The 19,699-nt window shown below is 43.2% G+C and overlaps 1 protein-coding gene and 1 long non-coding RNA gene across 3 annotated transcripts; both read left to right on the top strand.

The window, feature by feature from the left end:
- The first annotated feature begins 663 nt into the window (after positions 1 to 663).
- LOC124014095 (excitatory amino acid transporter 3-like) lies at positions 664 to 19,320 on the top strand. Of its 2 annotated transcripts, XM_046328803.1 has the most exons (12): positions 668 to 1,041; positions 11,211 to 11,351; positions 11,540 to 11,632; positions 11,708 to 11,822; positions 12,050 to 12,092; positions 12,304 to 12,414; positions 12,825 to 13,009; positions 13,735 to 13,842; positions 15,008 to 15,130; positions 15,323 to 15,517; positions 15,829 to 15,963; positions 16,462 to 19,320. In XM_046328803.1, the coding sequence occupies exons 1-12, from the start codon at positions 957 to 959 to the stop codon at positions 16,694 to 16,696; spliced, it is 1,569 nt and encodes a 522-aa protein (XP_046184759.1). In that variant the 5' UTR covers positions 668 to 956; the 3' UTR covers positions 16,697 to 19,320. The 2 variants fall into 2 exon arrangements, with proteins under 2 accessions (XP_046184760.1, XP_046184759.1); XM_046328804.1 differs by lacking the exon at positions 15,008 to 15,130 and having other exon boundaries at positions 664 to 1,041.
- On the top strand, positions 1,244 to 4,142 carry LOC124014099. Its single transcript, XR_006834963.1, has 3 exons — positions 1,244 to 2,720; positions 3,378 to 3,549; positions 3,627 to 4,142. It is a non-coding gene; the product is annotated as an uncharacterized LOC124014099 (long non-coding RNA).
- Positions 19,321 to 19,699: the final 379 nt, after the last annotated feature.

The raw sequence follows: 19,699 nt of genomic DNA, 5'->3' as shown, positions 1-19,699 counted from the left end.
CACAGGCAGCCTAACGCCTCCTCAGAAAGTCACTCCTCTGAAGGCATCGGAGGCAGCAGATTCTCCCGTAGTGAGGTGGGGAGCATACTCAGTCGAATAGAGCATAGTCCACAACAGCCCCACAGTGGACAGACTAGCACCCAGGTTTATATGGGGTGATAGGATTTTAATTCATGCATTCTAAGTTTTTTAAAATCAGTTTTGTTGATAGATTTTATAAATATTATAGTTCTAAAAATTCATTTTGGAATTATTAAATGTAATGTATTGAACATCTAAGAATTCTGTATAAAAAAACTGTAATTTGGATTAGTTAATGCTGTTCTAATTAAACATTTAGAACATAACCAATTTCTAAACATTCTTCTGTCCTTATCATTTCATAACATTCTTCAGTATACAGTATACCTGTGAAATACAGAATGTTTATTTTTATTGTAAAATAATGAACTTGGTAATTGTAAATAACTGTTAATTTGTCGTTTTATTGTGTTTTTACAAGTTATATATTCTTGTAGAATGCCTTTCGGTGTTAGAGTAATGATTAGGTGTCTAAAGACACAGTAGGTGGCAGTGTATTCTGGGAATGGAGCCCTTCGTGTGTCTGTGAGGGAGGGACGGGGTGTGTGTGTGGAATGGTGGTGGGTTGGAGGTAACCCTTACGGGTAAAAACCTGCTGATCGATCTCATTCTCTGTCACATACTTTCTGCCTCACACACACAGAGCGACACACGCAGGAGGCATTTTTCTCCCTCTCCATCAGAAACAACTGACGGCCACGCGAGAGAGCTGCATCTTCTGTTTAGGTAGTTATAGCTGGAGTGTATACAGCTACTAGCCTCTACTGCCTGCTTACATCTGTCAGCTGGCCGCCCAATACGTGGATCCTTTTGTGTCCGACTTCCATTGTGCCATCTATTGTGGGGGCTAAAGGAAGCCGCCGCCAGTGGACAAGATGAAAGAACACAGGGGCTGGGACCTCAAAGGCTTACTGAAGAGGAACTGGTTGCTGATTGCGACCATTGTGTCGGTGCTGTTAGGTAAGTGAAAGTGAAGCCCCCCTAACCCTATTGTCTGCGCTCGGCTTAGTGTGAAGAAGCCCTGCTTGATGTCACACACTCCCGCGTAGCTGCCTGTCTGTCTCCGCTCTCTCTCCTTGCTCTGTCAGTGCACCCTCCCCCTTTTCCCACTCCCTCTCTCCTTTTTGTCTATTTTGACACAATTTTAATCTCTCCTGATGTTTTCCACTGCTGCAGTCCAGGCTTTGAGTCATCCAGAAGCCTGTCTTGGTCCTATAAGGATGTGTAGGGCTGGGGGACTGGCTGATGAGAATTGTAAAAAAAGAAAAAAGATTTAACCTTTTATTTAACTAGGCAAGTCGGTTAAGAACAAATTCTTATTTACAATGATGGCCTAGCCCGGCCAAACGACGCTATGCACCGCCCTATGGGAGTAGTAATGTGCATGCATGGGTGTATTTGTTGTGTGTGCATAATGTTGCCTTGTGCATGCTGCGTGTGTGTGCATGCAGCTGTGAGGATGTTCAAAGATGGATGCGAACAATGTGTGTGTGACTGTGGCTGGTCATAATGTTTGTTTCTGTGTGACTGTTCATTATATGGATGTGCACAGCAGTCTCTGCCACTGCTACGCTGATGCCCACTCTCCTACAGAGACAGGGTTCCCTGCACTGTTGTATGCTGTGCTGCCTCCCAGAGCATGTCTCACTGCCCCAGTCAAACAGAACTAGAGTGAACTGACCCACTGCACTGGCTCCTTCAGTCAGTCAGTTATTCTGCATCAGTCCTTGCAATTTTGAATCCTTGGGACGTCCCCGAAGGATTCAAAAAATGGTTAAGGTTATGATAAGGATAGGTGTTAAGTTTAGGGTTTAAGTTAGGGACGTACCAAGGATTGCATATAGCAGGGTTTCCCAAACTTGGTCCTGCCCACCGTACCGCACAATTTCACACTGCCTTCTGACGCAGCCTGCGACCCGTTGTTTTGGAAAAAACAGCCCACTGATTTTTAGGGTCTGTCACTGAATTGTCCTGCCCTGTAACCATTTTGTTGTGTTTGCTTGGTTGGACATTTATGATTTTATGGACTAAATGGACTTTGGCTCAGTGGCAGTATTGTGTTTTAAAGGCTGTCAAACCATTACATGATGAATGCTGCTTTTGAAGGGCCCTCCACAAGAATAATGCAATTTCTGCTTATGCAGTTAGCCACTGGGGACATATGTCAATTCAACGTCTATTCCACGTTGGTTCAATGTAATTTAATTGAAATTACGTGGGAACAACGTTGATTCAACCAGGGTGTGCACAGTGGGTATTTTCAGAATGTAAACCCATAAACCTGACCAAATAGATAACCTATTCCAATTTTTATTTTACTTTCTTGGAAAAAACATTCATTTACAATAACATTGTAACAGTTGCCATGGAGAGGAGAGTTAGTAGAGCCAATAGGCCTTATGCATATGCCATGATCGAACACACTTTCCTTCCGGTGTGGCGATATCCGGTCAGTCTAGATGTTATCGACGATATAACGTTACTACCACTGTCGCCGTTTTTTTTACTAGGTGTCTTCAGGACTCAAATTAATATTAATGATGTACATCGAAATGTTAAATCAGCCTCCGAGACTCCAGCTAGCAAGAATGAAAAGGGGTTCCAGATGTCTATGTAGCTTCCTATATACAACTATGAAGGTGAGTACCAAGTCAGTGACAGATGTAACGTCAGCTAGCTACAATCATTAGCTAGCTAATTTAACTATTAACTGTAGCTAGCTAGTTACTTCGTAAAATGATGTAACGTTGACAGAATCTACCTGAGAATGTGTGTATTTTCGTTAGCTTGGTTAAGTTATGCTTGCTTAAGTTATGCTTGCTAGTTAAAAAATACTTTTTATTCATGTCTTCTACACAGTATCTAACAAAGATACATTGACAGGGCAGATCACCGTGAGGGCTGCCTGTCACAGGTCCATGAGGAAGAGTGAAAAGCTGCACAGCATGAGAGCAGGGAAAGGTTATAGATAGCTACTAGGGACCATGTTAAACATCTCCTGTGAGACACTGTCATCATGGTCAAAATGTGTTGGAGACAGTGTCAACGTTTAATCGTATCGGTAGATAGATATTAATGATGGGTTCCAATCCCAATGTAGAATTGCCCATTTAACAGGTTATTTGGTAAAGATCTGTTGATGCATTGTTTGGTGTTGTGTTTACTGAGACACAATCTATTCCTGTATAGTTCAAATGTGCCCCTAGTTAAAATGAGCCCCTACTTAGTTATTGTTATTTATAGGCTGCATCATTCTTGTTTCTCACTTCAGTCTTTCATCACACTCATCTTCACAGATGGTGATAAAGCACTCCGTACCAGTGATGGTGGTCCAAAGCCACTATGTGCAATCATCTGCTGGCCCTTCTTTACCAGACAGCGCACTGCTCTCAACTAAACATTCTTGCTGCACCACCAGTTCAAAGCAGCACAGACACAGTACAGTGTTGGCACAAGCCAATAACACTTGTGAGTCTATCAATATCCATAAAAAAATGCACCCGAAAAGTATTCAGCCTATGTAACAGTAAATCCTTGTTAATTAGGGTGTGAAGCCAGGTCCGGTTTGATGGGATAGAGTTCCGTAAACCTACTAACTCGTGTGCTGATGGAATAAGTTAAGTTGGAGGTTCCTAGAATGGAAACATTTTAGAAAACATTTTCTTGTGATTGTTTTTATATCCAGATGATAAGCCTAAACAGGGCGTCTACGATGTAATGACAAATGTTTGGGACAAAGACTGGGGGGAAATCTATAAATCTGTATATTTTAATTCATTTTATTTGAACTTTTGGGCTTGTGCTGTTTATGGAAAAGTTACATGAGTCTTTGTCATAGGAGTCTCTCCAACCTGATGTTAAGGTTTTAAAATGTTTTGCAGAAGTTCTCTCTACAAAGCGCTCAATGGATACATGCCTGACATTGACCTTCTCCGCGTCTCAGAAACGTATGGCAACTTTTCTCCACTTACTGCCACTCTTGTGACAACAATGGAAATGTCAGCTGACGTGCCCCTGGTTGAGTCCGCCTTTGGTTCAGTGCAAGCCGGCAGTGTTCTGTCCTATCAGCTTCCACAGCCAAAGACCCGTGAAATTGTGATGATTGCCGATGCCCCTTCTCCACCAAAACTTCCATTAGATGGCTACAGGTTTCTGTCTTCCCAGTGTGCTTACGTCCTTAGCCATCAGGAGCAGTTCCACCTCAAGGCATTAGAGACAACCTATGAGATGTCACACAAAGTCGAGGTTGCTACAAGGGAGCAGAGCAGTAGCCCGGAATGGCATCAGCTCAGGAAAATGAGAATAAAATCCTCTCGTTTCCGAAAGGTTTGCCATGTCCGGGGAGAGACCTCAGCTGACCACCTAGCTGAGCAGATGTTCAAGGGATCTGGTATGCAGACCATGGAGATGAAGAGGGGGCTAGCCATGGAGCCAGTGGCTGTACAGGGATCTGGTATGCAGACCATGGATATGAAGAGGGGGCTAGCCATGGAGCCAGTGGCTGTACAGGGATCTGGTATGCAGACCATGGAGATGAAGAGGGGGCTAGCCATGGAGCCAGTGGCTGTACAGGGATCTGGTATGCAGACCATGGAGATGAAGAGGGGGCTAGCCATGGAGCCAGTGGCTGTACAGGGATCTGGTATGCAGACCATGGAGATGAAGAGGGGGCTAGCCATGGAGCCAGTGGCTGTACAGGGATCTGGTATGCAGACCGTGGATATGAAGAGGGGGCTAGCCATGGAGCCAGTGGCTGTACAGGGATCTGGTATGCAGACCGTGGATATGAAGAGGGGGCTAGCCAAGGAGCCAGTGGCTGTACAGGGATCTGGTATGCAGACCGTGGATATGAAGAGGGGGCTAGCCATGAAGCCAGTGGCTGTACAGGGATCTGGTATGCAGACCATGGAGATGAAGAGGGGGCTAGCCATGGAGCCAGTGGCTGTACAGGGATCTGGTATGCAGACCATGGAGATGAAGAGGGGGCTAGCCATGGAGCCAGTGGCTGTACAGGGATCTGGTATGCAGACCATGGAGATGAAGAGGGGGCTAGCCATGGAGCCAGTGGCTGTACAGGAGTACTGCACACTGAAGAATGTTAACTTCCTTCCGTGTGGCTTCGTAGTGCACCCAGATGCTCCGTGGTTAGGATCCTCTCCAGATGGAATCATATTTTATCCCAGTGTGAGACTACACTTTGGACTCTTAGAGGTCAAGTGCCCAAATGTACCAAGTTATGTTGACTGCCTTTACCTGAAGATACAGAATGGAGAGCTGAAGTTGAAGAGATCTCATGCTTACTACTGGCAGGTGCAAGGTCAATTCCTTCTCACAGGTTGTAGCTGGTGTGACTTTGTCATCTGTGCACAGGAGGACATCCTAGTTGAAAGGATTTCTAAAGATCTACAGGTTTCAAAAACTATAAGAGAGAAGTTTGACCACTTCTATTTTTTACCACTACTTGCAGAAGTGTCTTATCTCGCACCTGAATGGATCCCCTGCATGGGTGCCAAGTTGAGTGGTTTTATGAAAAATAAGTTATTGATGTTCTTGTGAAGAAATCTACAGTAGAATAGATTTGTTTAAAAAATATATATTTCTGCAAATGTTCAACGATTCAGTTAAACAATTACACATCTCTAACATTGTATTCAATCTTGCATTCTGGCTGTACTGTGTTTACTTGATTTCTTTCCTCCACTTTGGATAAAAGCGTCTGCTAAATGGCATATATTATTATTACCCCTGTTACTCATTGCCTAATTAAAGCCAATACAAGCTCCACACAAACTGATATTCACTACAACACAAATGATTGATACATGTCGTAGATTAACAAATAATTATTTTGCTGCTAGCAAATAAACACATGTTCATTTGCACTGGTTTGGCCCATCCTCTGACTAAAGGTCCGTTTTGATAGTTGACGAACAGGCACGCCACTGCAAGTAATTGGTTGATGCTGCCTGAGATGGTTTGTGTCAAACAGCTTGTGCTCCTTTACTCTGCGGATCATTCTTTCAACATGCACTCTCAGCCTGGTAATGGATTGGGTCTCTAACCTCATGCGCTGGCATCTGTGTGCGTCTTGACAGAAAGGCTGGCCGGTAGACCTTGCACGGAACAATGTCATCTACGAGAAAGCCCTTATCCACCATAGTGGCCATGTCAGGAAATAATTCCAGACTACTTGAAGATATCCTTGTCACTCACAGATCCAGCATACAACGGTGACACAAAAGTGACAGCTCCATGTGGTGACATTCCCAACATGCCCTTAAAGGTACAGTGTGACTTGTAGGAAGAAAACACCTCACTCTGCAATAGTAGTGAAGATGGTGTCTGCCAGTGGAGTTCAGTGCAGTCGATCACTACCTGGGTGTCTGGATAGTCCTTGAACTCCGGTGGCAGGTGGGCTTTGATGGTTTCCTTGGGGATCCAAGCAGACAGTGGAGGAAGTTGGCCCAAGAGATGATAATCCGGCTCACTGTCGATTGGTGAATGCTGAACCGATGGGCTAAATCCTTCTGCTTCAGACCCAGAGACAGATGATTCATAAACAAGAAGAACTCGTGGATTGATGGCAGTCTGAACGTAATGAAACCCATTTTAGTACAATAGTCCTTATATTCGGTTCATAACAAAAAGTAAATAATGTTTAACAATTAGAGTAAGATCACATAATGTACTCTTTAAGTATTTAATGAAGTTGTCCCTTCCCGGTTTTCTTCGAGTAACAATTGTTTCAGATGGATTGGTGCTTGTGATTCTTATAAACTTGGTATCTTGCTGCCCGCTCAATCAAGTGCCAGAAGGCTATCGGCTGGGTGTAGCTTGCAAATCTAAAGATGGACCCAGAGTATTTGAATACGAAAAAAGCTCATTACTGTTATTACCTATCTTCTCTAAGCCCTAGCACTAGACATGACCTAGCTGCTATTGTAGCCTGTTTTCTTGTTACTGCAATTCGTACTGTAATTCACAGCAGCGAATTTGTTTTAAATGTTCCGTTATTTAATCTGGAAAGTGGACTAAAAACCAAATCTTATTTGAAGCAACGACCTGGGAGCATTTTTGGGGGTTAACTGAAAACTAATGTAAAGATAATATACATCCAATGTGTCTACTTAGGCTAATATATGCTAGCCTAATTTTAAATAAAAATGAACATGTACTTAAAGTTAAGATGGACTTTGGGATAATATAATGAATAGTAAATAATACGCAATAGTAATGCTGGATAATAATACATCATTACTATACCTTGTGTAAAAACGTACAGTATATCCTCGTCAGAACCAGCAAATCGCTGTAGACCAAAGCCGCGTTGGGTGATCAGTTTCTCCAGCTTGGCTCAAAGCTCCTCAATTTCTCTTACGTGCTCATGGTTTGCCATTTCCAGGGCTGCGGGTTCAGGGACTGCACAGTCCATAGGCAGTGCACCTTGTTCCTCATCCCCATCAGTCAGAGTAGGAGGTTTCAGTCTTTCCCAAACACCAGGTCTCTTTTGAATGTGCCGTATGAACAACACCTCTTTTTAGGTATTGTCACCCCCCCCCCCCAAAAAAAAACGTGTACTAACTATACGAAACCAGTACTACCCACCTTTGTGTGTTTGGTGACAGTAAAGTTGTCACGACGTAGTGCCACCAACGACCTTTTTCAGAGCTCTACATCGGGAAACTATGGAAGCTCACAATACCATTACATTTGGAAGAGACTGAACAATGTTCATTTGCACCTCCTTCGCCTAAGATTGAATGTTTTGATTGAACCTTTATTGTTAATGAATTTCATCCTCAAAATTGCAGAATATTACTTACATTAACAACTCTATTCTTTAGAAAGTGTCATGGAATCTTGAGTGACCACAGAGAGTCAACACCTCATTTGGATTACATACTGAGATGGGCACTCTGTCAGTCTGTAATTTGGTTGGTTTACCATGTAATGCCTTAAACAGACACACAGTTCTGCCATCAGATGTCACACTGTAATGGAAAACTAATGTTAATTATTTGTATTATTAACAGTAAAATAATTGCTGTATTTCGAATGGCACTGTAATTCCACTCCACAGAAAACAGTACCGTACCCTATTGTTGGAGTGCCAAAAACCTCTTGACCCCTAGTCGGTGCATGGTATTTTAAATGAGCATTTTCTCATTTCCTTTTGGTCTGTTTTGCCATGTAGCTGCTGCTTGTCTGGAAGCCTTTGTAACGCCTCTAGAAGTGCAAACATTTATTAATATGCTTCAATGATTGGAAGCACTTTACCTAGCAGCCCAACCTGGTCTCAGAGCATTTCTTATTATTCTGTACATATATTTTGTGCGTAAATTCGAGACACTCCATATGTTACGTTTTTATATAGTTATATAACACAGATGGCTATGAAAAGGCAAAAATGAAAGGAGGGTGGTTGGTTGGGGTGGAAGGATGGGTGTATAATGCAAACTTCAAGCATGATAATTATAAAGTTGTCCATGATGAGATACGAACTCGCAACCTTCAGGTTGCTAGACTTTTGCGGTATATGTTTGAGCTATTTTCAAATCTCATCACGGACAACTTTATAATTTTAGCTAATTAGCAACTTTTCAACTATTTCATACTTTTTAGCTACTTTGCAACTATACTGAACACAAATATAAACGCAACATGTAAAGTGTTGGTCCCATGTTTCATGAGCTGAAATAAAAGATCCCAGAAATGTTCCACATGCACAAAAAGCTTATTTATCTAAAAATTGTGCGCACAAATTTGTTTACGTTCCTGTTCGTGAGCATTTCTCCTTTGCCAAGATAATCCATCCACCTGACAGGTGTGGCATATCAGGAAGCTGATTAAACAGCATGATCATTACACAGGTGCACCTTGTGCTGGGGACAATAAAAGGCCAAGTTTGGAGGGAGAGTACAATTGGCATGCTGACTGCAGGAATGTCCACCAGAACTGTTGCCAGAGAATGTAATGTTCATTTTTCTATCAAAAGCCGCCTCCACCGTTGTCTTAGAGAATTTAGCAGTACGTCCAACCGGCTTCACAACCGCAGACCACATGCAACCACGCTAGCCCAGTACAGCCACATCTGGCTTCTTAACCTGCGAGATTGTCTGAGATCAGCATGGACAGCTAATGAAACTGAGGAGTATTTCTGTCTGTAATAAAGCCATTTTGTGGGGAAAAACTAATTCTGTTTGGCTGGGCCTGGCTCCCCAGTGGGAGGGCATATGCCCTCCCAGGCCAACCCATGGCTTCGCCCCTGCCAAGTCATGTGAAATCCATAGATTACGGCATAATGAATCTATTTCAATTGACTGATTTCCTTATATGAAGTGTAACTCAGTGAAATTGTTGCTGGTTGTGTTTATTTTTGTTCAGTATACTTAGCATGTTAGCTAACCCTTTCCCTAACCTAATTCATAACATATCATACATTTGCAAATTCGTAACACATTGTACATTTTACAAATCTTTAACTAAATTTGAATTGTAGTTCGTAACATATATATAATACGAAATGGGTGATGGACTTCCACAAATGAATGTATACCATACAAAACTTAACATGTCATACTAAATGGTGTGTCCCGGATTTATGTACAGAATGATACAAAATGCTCTGAGACCAGGTTGCTGAGCAGCCAACCTGCTTGCACTAATCCCATATAATTACAGTAAAATACTGTGAAATACAAACGGCTCTTATCAATGAATTTAATTAATTAATCCATTCATTCCGATTACAGTAGCATTTACACAGTACTTGCTTCAAAACCATATTTGTATTACAGTAGGTGTACTGTAATATGAAATACATCATTTTACTTGCCACAGAGCTGCCTGTAAGCTACTGTCAAAATCACGGTAACTGCTTTACAGTGCACATAAGTTCACTACTACACCTTGTGGCCTCTGTTGCTGGCCATGCTTACTCTCTAGTAGCAAGGCAGACCCTTCCATGCCAGGTCTGTACTTAAGTTATTACATAGGTGGGATTGTTGGATGTCGTCTTGTATGTTTAATTCATAACACAAGTAATTTAGCTTTGCCAATATGCCAATAACTGTCCTATTGTGGCATGCTGCAAGATTTTACTCTCCATTGGCCCTGTATTCATAAATAGTCTGAATAGGAGTGCTGATCTAGGATCAGGTCCCCTCCATATCCATATGCTCTTATTTATTATCTAAAATACAAAACTGATCCTAGCACACATACTCTGTGAATACAGACCCAGATCTCAATAAATGTGCTGACTCATCTTTTTAATGAAACCATGAAAACGGCGTGGAGATTGTGATTCACCATTTTGAAGGAATCACGTTATTTTACATAAATTACCAGATAGAAATTGCATCACAAAATGGTAATTACTTTAGCAATAAGGCCTGAGGTGTGGTATATGGCCAATATACCACCGCTAAGGGCTGTTCTTATGGAGTCCTTACAACCTTGCCACCATTATCAACTTACCTGGTAAAATAAATAACATTTTAGTTTTTTTACTACCACAGCCGCCACCCGGTGTGGAACAACTTCTATACAGTACAGTATATCATGAGAGGGTTTATTTTGAATTAGGAATGATGTAACCTATTGAGTTACAATTCGCTGTGTCACCACTTTTTCCAACCTTTCACAGGGTTGTTTTATGGTGGCTTGATAACACACAGGGTGGGGAGGATGGAAGTGGATCTATGGGCGAACCCCCCCCCCTACACCCCATAAATGTTACATACAGTGTATTTCTCAATGTCACAACCTTAAACCCATGTCATGAAACCCTGTGTAAAGCAAAAGTTATGTAACACCTTGCCCATAAACTAAAAACGAGAAAGTCACGTAGTCATAATACGGTGGTAGCCTACTTGGCAGCTCTTAAATAATAGCGATGCTTACGTTTTAATTTGACATGGCATGCAGGTCAAAAACCAATGTTGTTTATTTTGTCGGCATTATATCTCCCTCTCTCCCACTACATTTCCACAGTGAAAATCCTTCATATTCAGTGAATGGGTAGTGTGGGAACTGGGAACTAAACTTGTGATGTATTGAACAAACCTTGTACTGAACTAACCTTCGTAAACTAACCTTGTTCAACTCTCTCTGTCTCTTTCTCTCAGGGATAGGCCTTGGTGTGTTGGTTAGGGAGTATGCCTCCCTTTCCCACCTCGATAAGCAGTATTTTGGATTCCCGGGAGATATCCTGATGCGGATGCTCAAGCTGGTCATCCTGCCCCTCATCATCTCCAGCATGATAACAGGTAACTTGGGATGAATTGTATCTCAACAGCTCTATTTCAGTCACTCTGCACTATGTTTAATGAAGGGGGCCATCAGAGAATGCGTACAGATATCTTAGTCAAAGACAACTAAAATAGTCCTAGTCATTGAGAGGACTTGTTGACAGACATGCTTCCTTTGGGTGAACAGGTCTTGTTTGTGTTCACAGGAGTGGCCGCCCTGGATTCGGATGTTTCCGGAAAGATAGGTTTGAGGGCTGTGGTTTATTACTTAACCACCACCATCATTGCAGTCATTTTGGGTGAGTTAAAAGCGCCTGGTCTCACTCCCTTTGAATGACATTTGACTATTGAATGATGGGGAACATGTTTTTCAGGTATTGCATTGGTGATAACCATCAAACCTGGTGTCTCTCAGAAGGCAGAAGACATCGACAGGACAGAGATCACACAAAACGTCAACACTGTCGACACACTACTGGATCTTGTCAGGTGACAGCTTCCAGTGTTTCCCCTATAATTATATTCAGCAGCGGTGGCAAAGTTAGTTTGCGGGAGGGGTGGCCGAACCGAACCAATTTAGCAGTCAAATAAATGAATATGATATTTAATTTGATAGAATTTCTATAAAATGCCCATTCTACATCAGTCAGAGATGCAGTGAATAACATTTGGCTCACATTGTTGTCATCTCAACATTTGTCCTATTCGATCCACAGAAACATGTTTCCTGAAAACATAGTGCAGGCTTGTTTCCAACAGGTACGAGTCTTTGTCTGATTTGTACATTCAAGCTTACGGTCACTAGCCTGGTCCCAGATCTGTTTGTGCTGCCTTGTCAACTCTGATGAGAATTGTCAAGACAGCGCAAACAAATCTTGGGGCAGGCTATACAAGCACTGCTCTTCGAGGACAAAACATGATCTACATTCAAATGTAACCATGTCAAATGTTACTATTTTAATTCAACCAGTACAAGACAACGCGCAAAGAGTTGGAACCCTCTAAAGTGAAGGAGAACACTACAACCACAATGTTCCCTCCTCTCTCTACCACTGTCATGGCAACCATTTTCCCCCCAGAGGTAGGTGTTACTGTTTATCCGCCTGTGTGTCAAGAGCTGTGACTTGATAGGATCGAAGCTGGCAAGCCCGGTCTTCTTTTCTTACTTGTTTAGAGTTCATCCGATGGCTATCTGTCCAATCACAATCTATTGTGGTTTGAAAATGTGTCCATGTCAGTCTTTTTTTTTCAGATGAGCCTTGGTGCGTTTTCACATGGCTACCCACATCAAGTGTGATGGCTATGACCACAGATCAACTTGCAGAACATTATAATGCCACTGTGGGGACAGGGGTCAATATGTTGTGATCTGAGGAAAAAGCACAAGAAAATGGCTGTCGGCCCACTGAAACACAGTACTTCACCTGTGGATTTTTTGACCAAAATCTATTTCTATTTTTATACTTGCTTCCTTATTTCTCCTCTCTGTAGAACATCACCAAGGACTATATAATAGTTGGGTCATATTCTGATGGGCTCAACGTGCTGGGCCTCATCGTGTTCTGTGTGGCGTTTGGCCTCGTCATCGGCAAGATGGGTGAAAGAGGACGCATCCTGCTGGAGTTCTTTGATGCTATAAATGAGGCCACCATGAGGCTAGTTCAGATTATCATGTGGTACGTAACTACAGGCCACCATGAGGCTAGTTCAGATTATCATGTGGTACGTAACTACAGGCCACCATGAGGCTAGTTCAGATTATCATGTGGTACGTAACTACAGGCCACCATGAGGCTAGTTCAGATTATCATGTGGTACGTAACTACAGGCCACCATGAGGCTAGTTCAGATTATCATGTGGTATGTGGGGCGGCAGGGTAGCCTAGTGGTTAGAGCGTTGGACTAGTAACCGAAATCTGTCGTTCTGCCCCTGAACAGGCAGTTAACCCACTGTTCCTAGGCCGTCATTTGAAAATAAGAATTTGTTCTTAACTGACTTGCCTAGTTAAATAAATTGAAATAAATAAATGTAACCATGAGGCCACCACAGATTATCATATGGTATGTATTGCGGAGTTCACGTGCTAGTCGGAACATGGACATTTCCGATTTGCGAACTGGTTGAAACACAACCAGTGTTTTCTAGTTTCGACTAGCATGTGAACGCGGCATAAGTACAGTGTAGTCTACAGGCTATCTTTACTAATACACATTTTTTTTTATCTTAAAATTCACCCTCCATCTCACTTAGCTACACTACAAATGTTTAGAATCTTGTAGTTCACATGATCTATTTTCTATGTTATTATATGAATGTACTTTAATATTCAATGCTAATCCAGTGGAGGAGGTGATGGTGGAAATGTGGATATCATTAACATAACCATTGTTATTATTACAGCTATATGCCAGTGGGGATACTCTTCCTCATTGCTGCCAAGATCATCGAGGTAGAAGACTGGGAGATCTTCAGGAAGTTGGGCATGTACATGGTGACAGTTTTGAGTGGGTGAGCCTAAACCAGCATTCTCTCTCTCCACAACATTGGTAGATGTTGGTATAATTTCATTATTCCAATATGTTTTCATTAATTGAATTCACTTAGTCTATTTTATGAGAATTTGTAAGATTCTTATTTGTATAAAATAGACAGAGACCAGTCTTATCAAAATGAGATAATAGTATTTATTCTCGGAGCGCGCTGCCATGTAACCACGAACAACAGTTTATATACAAAATATGACGTCATTGGTTCTAGAATGAATCTCCTCCTCTCGACCAAGACAAAGCAGGTTTGAAAGTTCATTCCGACCTACTAGCGCAGACGCATGACACACAATATAACTGAATTAACTCTTGATCACTCACCATTATCCATCACCACTTAGCTGACAGTTCCAGCTAATGCAAAACCTAAGAACACACACAATGTCTTTATCTGAACATTCCAGTGCTAAGTTGAGTCGGTTCAACCATAGGTTAATGACCCTTTCTGCTTACTTAAAAAAAAACACCAATCTTCTCCAACCTGGCTGGAATGGTATTTATTTTATTACCCCCTGTTTCAGGCTCCACAATCCCTCACTTATGAATTCATATTGTTAATCAGATATAATAAAACAGAGTATAAGTTTACTTAGTTGCAGTTCTATTTGAAATGGGGATATTGTTTAGTAATTTATTCATACAACTCCTAACAGTAGATTTATAGCTGGCATTAGGGTCCAGTATTCTTGTAAATATACTGTAAAATGTCATCTCTGTCCTGAAACAGATAAGAACCAAGGACATTTAAAACTGCTTAACCTGCAGATGTGATAATGAGGCCTTTAGCAAACACCTGTCCAACCGTTAATTTTCCGGACAGAATTATGCTTCTGCGTGAACAGGAAAATGATTCTCCAGAGTCTAGTGGGGGGGAACGCTGTCCTTGTGTGTCCTAAATAGCACTCTGTTCCCTATATAGTGCACTACTGTTGACCAGAGGCCTATGTGCCGCGGTCAAAGAGTAGTGGACTATAAAGGGAACGGGGTGCCTTTTGATACCCAGCCCTGTTTATTCTTTTATTATAACCAGGAAAAGAGCCCTAATTAACCCCCAGGGATTAGTCAGCTATTTCTTACAGTGAGCCAAAATCAAACACTTTTTTGTAATGTTTTACTTTTCTCCTCAGCCTAGCTATCCATTCTATTGTTTTTCTGCCGCTGATCTACTTTGTCATTGTGAGGAAGAACCCGTATACCTTTGCCTTGGGGATGGCTCAGGCACTGGTCACTGCTCTCATGATCTCTTCCAGGTAAGTCTCGGTCACTATTGGGGATCATACAATATGTTGTATATAGCAAAGAATAGCAGTAAACGTTGACATATTTATTTATCCATTAATTTAATACATCTATTTATACAATCCATCCATCTGTCCGTTCTTCCATCCATCTGTCCAATTATCCATCCATCCTTCTTTAACCTAAATGCTACCTCCCTCTAGCTCTGCCACCCTGCCTGTCACCTTCCGCTGTGCCGAAGAGAACCTCCGGATCGACAAGAGGATCACCCGCTTCGTGTTGCCCGTGGGCGCCACCATCAACATGGACGGTACAGCTCTCTACGAGGCTGTCGCTGCCATCTTCATTGCCCAGCTCAACGACTATGATCTTGACGTGGGTCAGATTGTCACTATCAGGCAAGTCCACAACACCACAGGGGATTGTGTATTTCGATGTACTCATTTTGGGCAGGTGAAAGTGTCATGGCACATTTCTAACCAGACGGAAAGTCTTTGGCAGCCTCAGACTTCAGAATGGGTACGGCACTGAGTGATGTAAGGAAAAATGTATTTGTGTTGACAAGACTTCACACGGGAAGCTCAATCATAATCAGTTGAAATATGTCACGGCAGTATGTATGTTAGTATCATGTATCACGTTACTGACCTAATAATATAAAATAATTAAAATTGTAATGAGGGTAATTGACTGTTTCCTCTGATTTTAGTGTAACAGCAACAGTAGCCAGCATCGGAGCCGCCGGTGTACCTAACGCTGGTTTTGTTACCATGGTGATTGTGCTGACTGCCGTTGGACTACCAGCAAATGATGTCACTTTAATTATTGCTGTGGATTGGCTGCTGTGAGTAATACCTTGTTGAGTGAAATATTGTAATAATAATAATAATATATGCCATTTAGCAGACGCTTTTATCCAAAGCGACTTACAGTCATGCGTGCATACATTCTACGTATGGGTGGTCCCGGGGATCGAACCCACTACCCTGGCGTTACAAGCGCCATGCTCTACCAACTGAGCTACACAGGACCACGAGACAATTTTGTTTTAGTGATTAATCCAATGGTGTGACGTTTTAAAGGTAGACTCAGCAATATAACATCACCATACACAGTGAAGACAACAAAAACATAAATCTGCCAAGACTACCACTACTTTCTCTTACCAATTTGTGCCATCCCTTAAACAATGCCCAGGAGGGACGGTCTTGGCAGGTTACGTTTTGTTGTTGTTGATGACTGTAAACTGGAAGTTTACCTGCAGTGTAGGATGACGTCGTATTGCAAAGTCTACAGTATCTTTAACTGATTATCAACAGACAATGTTCACTCGCCATTTCAGAGACCGCTTCCGCACCATGATCAACGTGCTGGGAGATGCTTACGGAGCCGGCATCGTTCAGAAGCTGTCCAGGCGGGAGCTGGAGAGGATGGACGGCACCTCGGACGTGACTAACCCCTTCGCCCTGGGGACCACGCTGGACAACGAGGAGTGTGAGAAGAAGTCCTACGTCAACGGCGGCTTCACCGTCGACAAAACCGACGCCATCTCCTTCACCGAGACCTCCCAGTTTTAGTGGAGTGGGCAAAGAAGTGCCAATGCTGCTAGATGTTTAGCCTGGTTCTGTTTGTAGCCTGGTTCTAGATCTGTGATCAACATTAATTAATCCTGTTGATGCAGGATTACTGCTGGAGGATTATTTTCCTGCTGCAGCACACTGGCTAAAATTAAGATCCTACATCTGTAGCAATATCAGCCACCACCATCTTGATTCTCTTTCCAGCACTGTCCCTGATGATCAGTATGTTTTTTAACCACAAGTGGAGATCCTCAGCAGCCCTTAAAATGAGCTGGGCTGTATCTGAAATGACACCCTATTGCTTAACTAGTGCACAACTTTAGACCAGGGCCTATGTAGAGAATGAGGTGTCCTTTGGGATGAACCCATGCTCTCTTTTACCAAAAGAGCTTCCTTTGTTATGTTGACATAGTGCCGACAATGTACACATTCACTTTTGAATGAATCAATACTTTTGCTATTGTTTTTACATAGAGGGAGCAAAGGAGACTACAAGAGCCAGAGCTTTTGAAATGCATACCTACAGCGCGTGTGGGTAACTGAAATAATATATCGCCGGACTGAGCTGTGTATATGTATTGTGAAAAAGAGCATGGAAGAAGAACCATATTCTTGATGTTCAATACACTGTATATTGCAAAGATTCAAACAGACTTTGTTTGCTCTTCAGAAGCAAATTATTTGTGTGACTTTTTTCTTTTTGTCCATTTTTGTTCTGGGGGGGTTAGATACAATAAAATAAATCCATACAAAGACAACCCCAACCCATTCCCCCCCTTAGTCTCCACCCACCTGCCCGCATTCTCCCTTCCCACTCAGAAACCTTGCCTCCTACCCCATCTAGCCCTCCTCCTGAAGAAAGCATGCCTCCCACCCCATCTAGCCCTCCTCCTGAAGAAAGCATGCCTCCCACCCCATCTAGCCCTCCTCCTGAAGAAAGCATGCCTCCCATCCCATCTAGCCCTCCTCCTGAAGAAAGCATGCCTCCCACCCCATCTAGCCCTCCTCCTGAATAAAGCATGCCTCCCACCCCATCTAGCCCTCCTCCTGAAGAAAGCATGCCTCCCACCCCATCTAGCCCTCCTCCTGAAGAAAGCATGCCTCCCACCCCATCTAGCCCTCCTCCTGAAGAAACCATGCCTCCCACCCCATCTAGCCCTCCTCCTAAAGAAAGCATGCCTCCCACCCCATCTAGCCCTCCTCCTGAAGAAAGCATGCCTCCCACCCCATCTAGCCCTCCTCCCGAAGAAAGCATGCCTCCCATCCCATCTAGCCCTCCTCCTGAAGAAAGCATACCTCCCACCCCATCTAGCCCTCCTCCTGAAGAAAGCATGCCTCCCACCCCATCTAGCCCTCCTCCTGAAGAAAGCATGCCTCCCACCCCATCTAGCCCTCCTCCCGAAGAAAGCATACCTCCCACCCCATCTAGCCCTCCTCCCGAAGAAAGCATACCTCCCACCCCATCTAGCCCTCCTCCCGAAGAAAGCATGCCTCCCACCCCATCTAGCCCTCCTCCCGAAGAAAGCATGCCTCCCATCCCATCTAGCCCTCCTCCCGAAGAAAGCATGCCTCCCACCCCATCTAGCCCTCCTCCCGAAGAAAGCATGCCTCCCATCCCATCTAGCCCTCCTCCTGAAGAAAGCATGCCTCCCACCCCATCTAGCCCTCCTCCTGAAGAAACCATGCCTCCCACCCCATCTAGCCCTCCTCCTAAAGAAAGCATGCCTCCCACCCCATCTAGCCCTCCTCCTGAAGAAAGCATGCCTCCCACCCCATCTAGCCCTCCTCCCGAAGAAAGCATGCCTCCCATCCCATCTAGCCCTCCTCCCGAAGAAAGCATGCCTCCCATCCCATCTAGCCCTCCTCCCGAAGAAAGCATGCCTCCCACCCCATCTAGCCCTCCTCCTGAAGAAACCATGCCTCCCATCCCATCTAGCCCTCCTCCTGAAGAAACCATGCCTCCCACCCCATCTAGCCCTCCTCCTAAAGAAAGCATGCCTCCCACCCCATCTAGCCCTCCTCCTGAAGAAAGCATGCCTCCCACCCCATCTAGCCCTCCTCCCGAAGAAAGCATGCCTCCCACCCCATCTAGCCCTCCTCCCGAAGAAAGCATGCCTCCCATCCCATCTAGCCCTCCTCCCGAAAAAAGCATACCTCCCATCAGTCGCCCCCCATCCCCCAACAACATCCAGAGACCCCCGTACCACCCCTTCCCGTGGGCCTGAAAGCGGAAAAAAAGTTAATAAAATAAATATATAGAATTGGTTTGTATATGTGGCGCTTTAGCTGAGATTGTTCTTTACATAGTCAAGTATATTTGTTGGTGAAAGTTAATGTTCTTAATCTTTACAATATGTGCCAAACATCTTATTCATTAACTTTATATCATTCATCCATGTAATTTTATTGCATGAAGCAATATTACAAATACAGTGGGAAACTTGTGATGAACATAGACCTGCTGAACTTCTTTTTCAAGTGACCAATAGCCTTTAAGAAAGTAGAGTTGATGGGCACACTAACGAGGTTTGAGTTATGAATTTAATTGAATACTGTGAAATATTTTCTTAATGAATTACTAAAGAGGATGGTCTTGACAATAAAGGCTTTCTGATAACAAATGCTAACTTTAAACGCTTCATGTTTGTTTGTCAGAGAAACAAAGAATTGTGGGGCCTCTGAGGCAATGTTTTGGAAGACCCAGCAGTAGAATCCAGGAATTCAATTGAATGCAGTTAGTACATCTTCCAACATCAACCATGAAACCTTAGTTAGATACAAAGCCTTCCAAACAGCTCATTATGTAATAACTTTGTGTAGCCTTACTTTGGGCCAGCAGGTAGCCTAGTGGTTAAGAGCATTGGGCCAGTAACCGAAAGTTTGCTGAATTGAATCCCCGAGCTGACCAGGTAAAAAATCTGTCATTCTGCCCCTAGACAAGGCAGTTAACCCACTGTTCCCCAGTAGGCCGTCATTGTAAATAAGAATTTGTTCTTAACT

The sequence above is a fragment of the Oncorhynchus gorbuscha genome, linkage group LG25, assembly GCF_021184085.1.
Source record: "Oncorhynchus gorbuscha isolate QuinsamMale2020 ecotype Even-year linkage group LG25, OgorEven_v1.0, whole genome shotgun sequence".
NCBI lineage: Eukaryota > Metazoa > Chordata > Actinopteri > Salmoniformes > Salmonidae > Oncorhynchus > Oncorhynchus gorbuscha.
The sequence above is the reverse complement of the archived record's forward strand: the minus strand, read 5'-3'. Positions and strand labels throughout refer to the sequence as shown.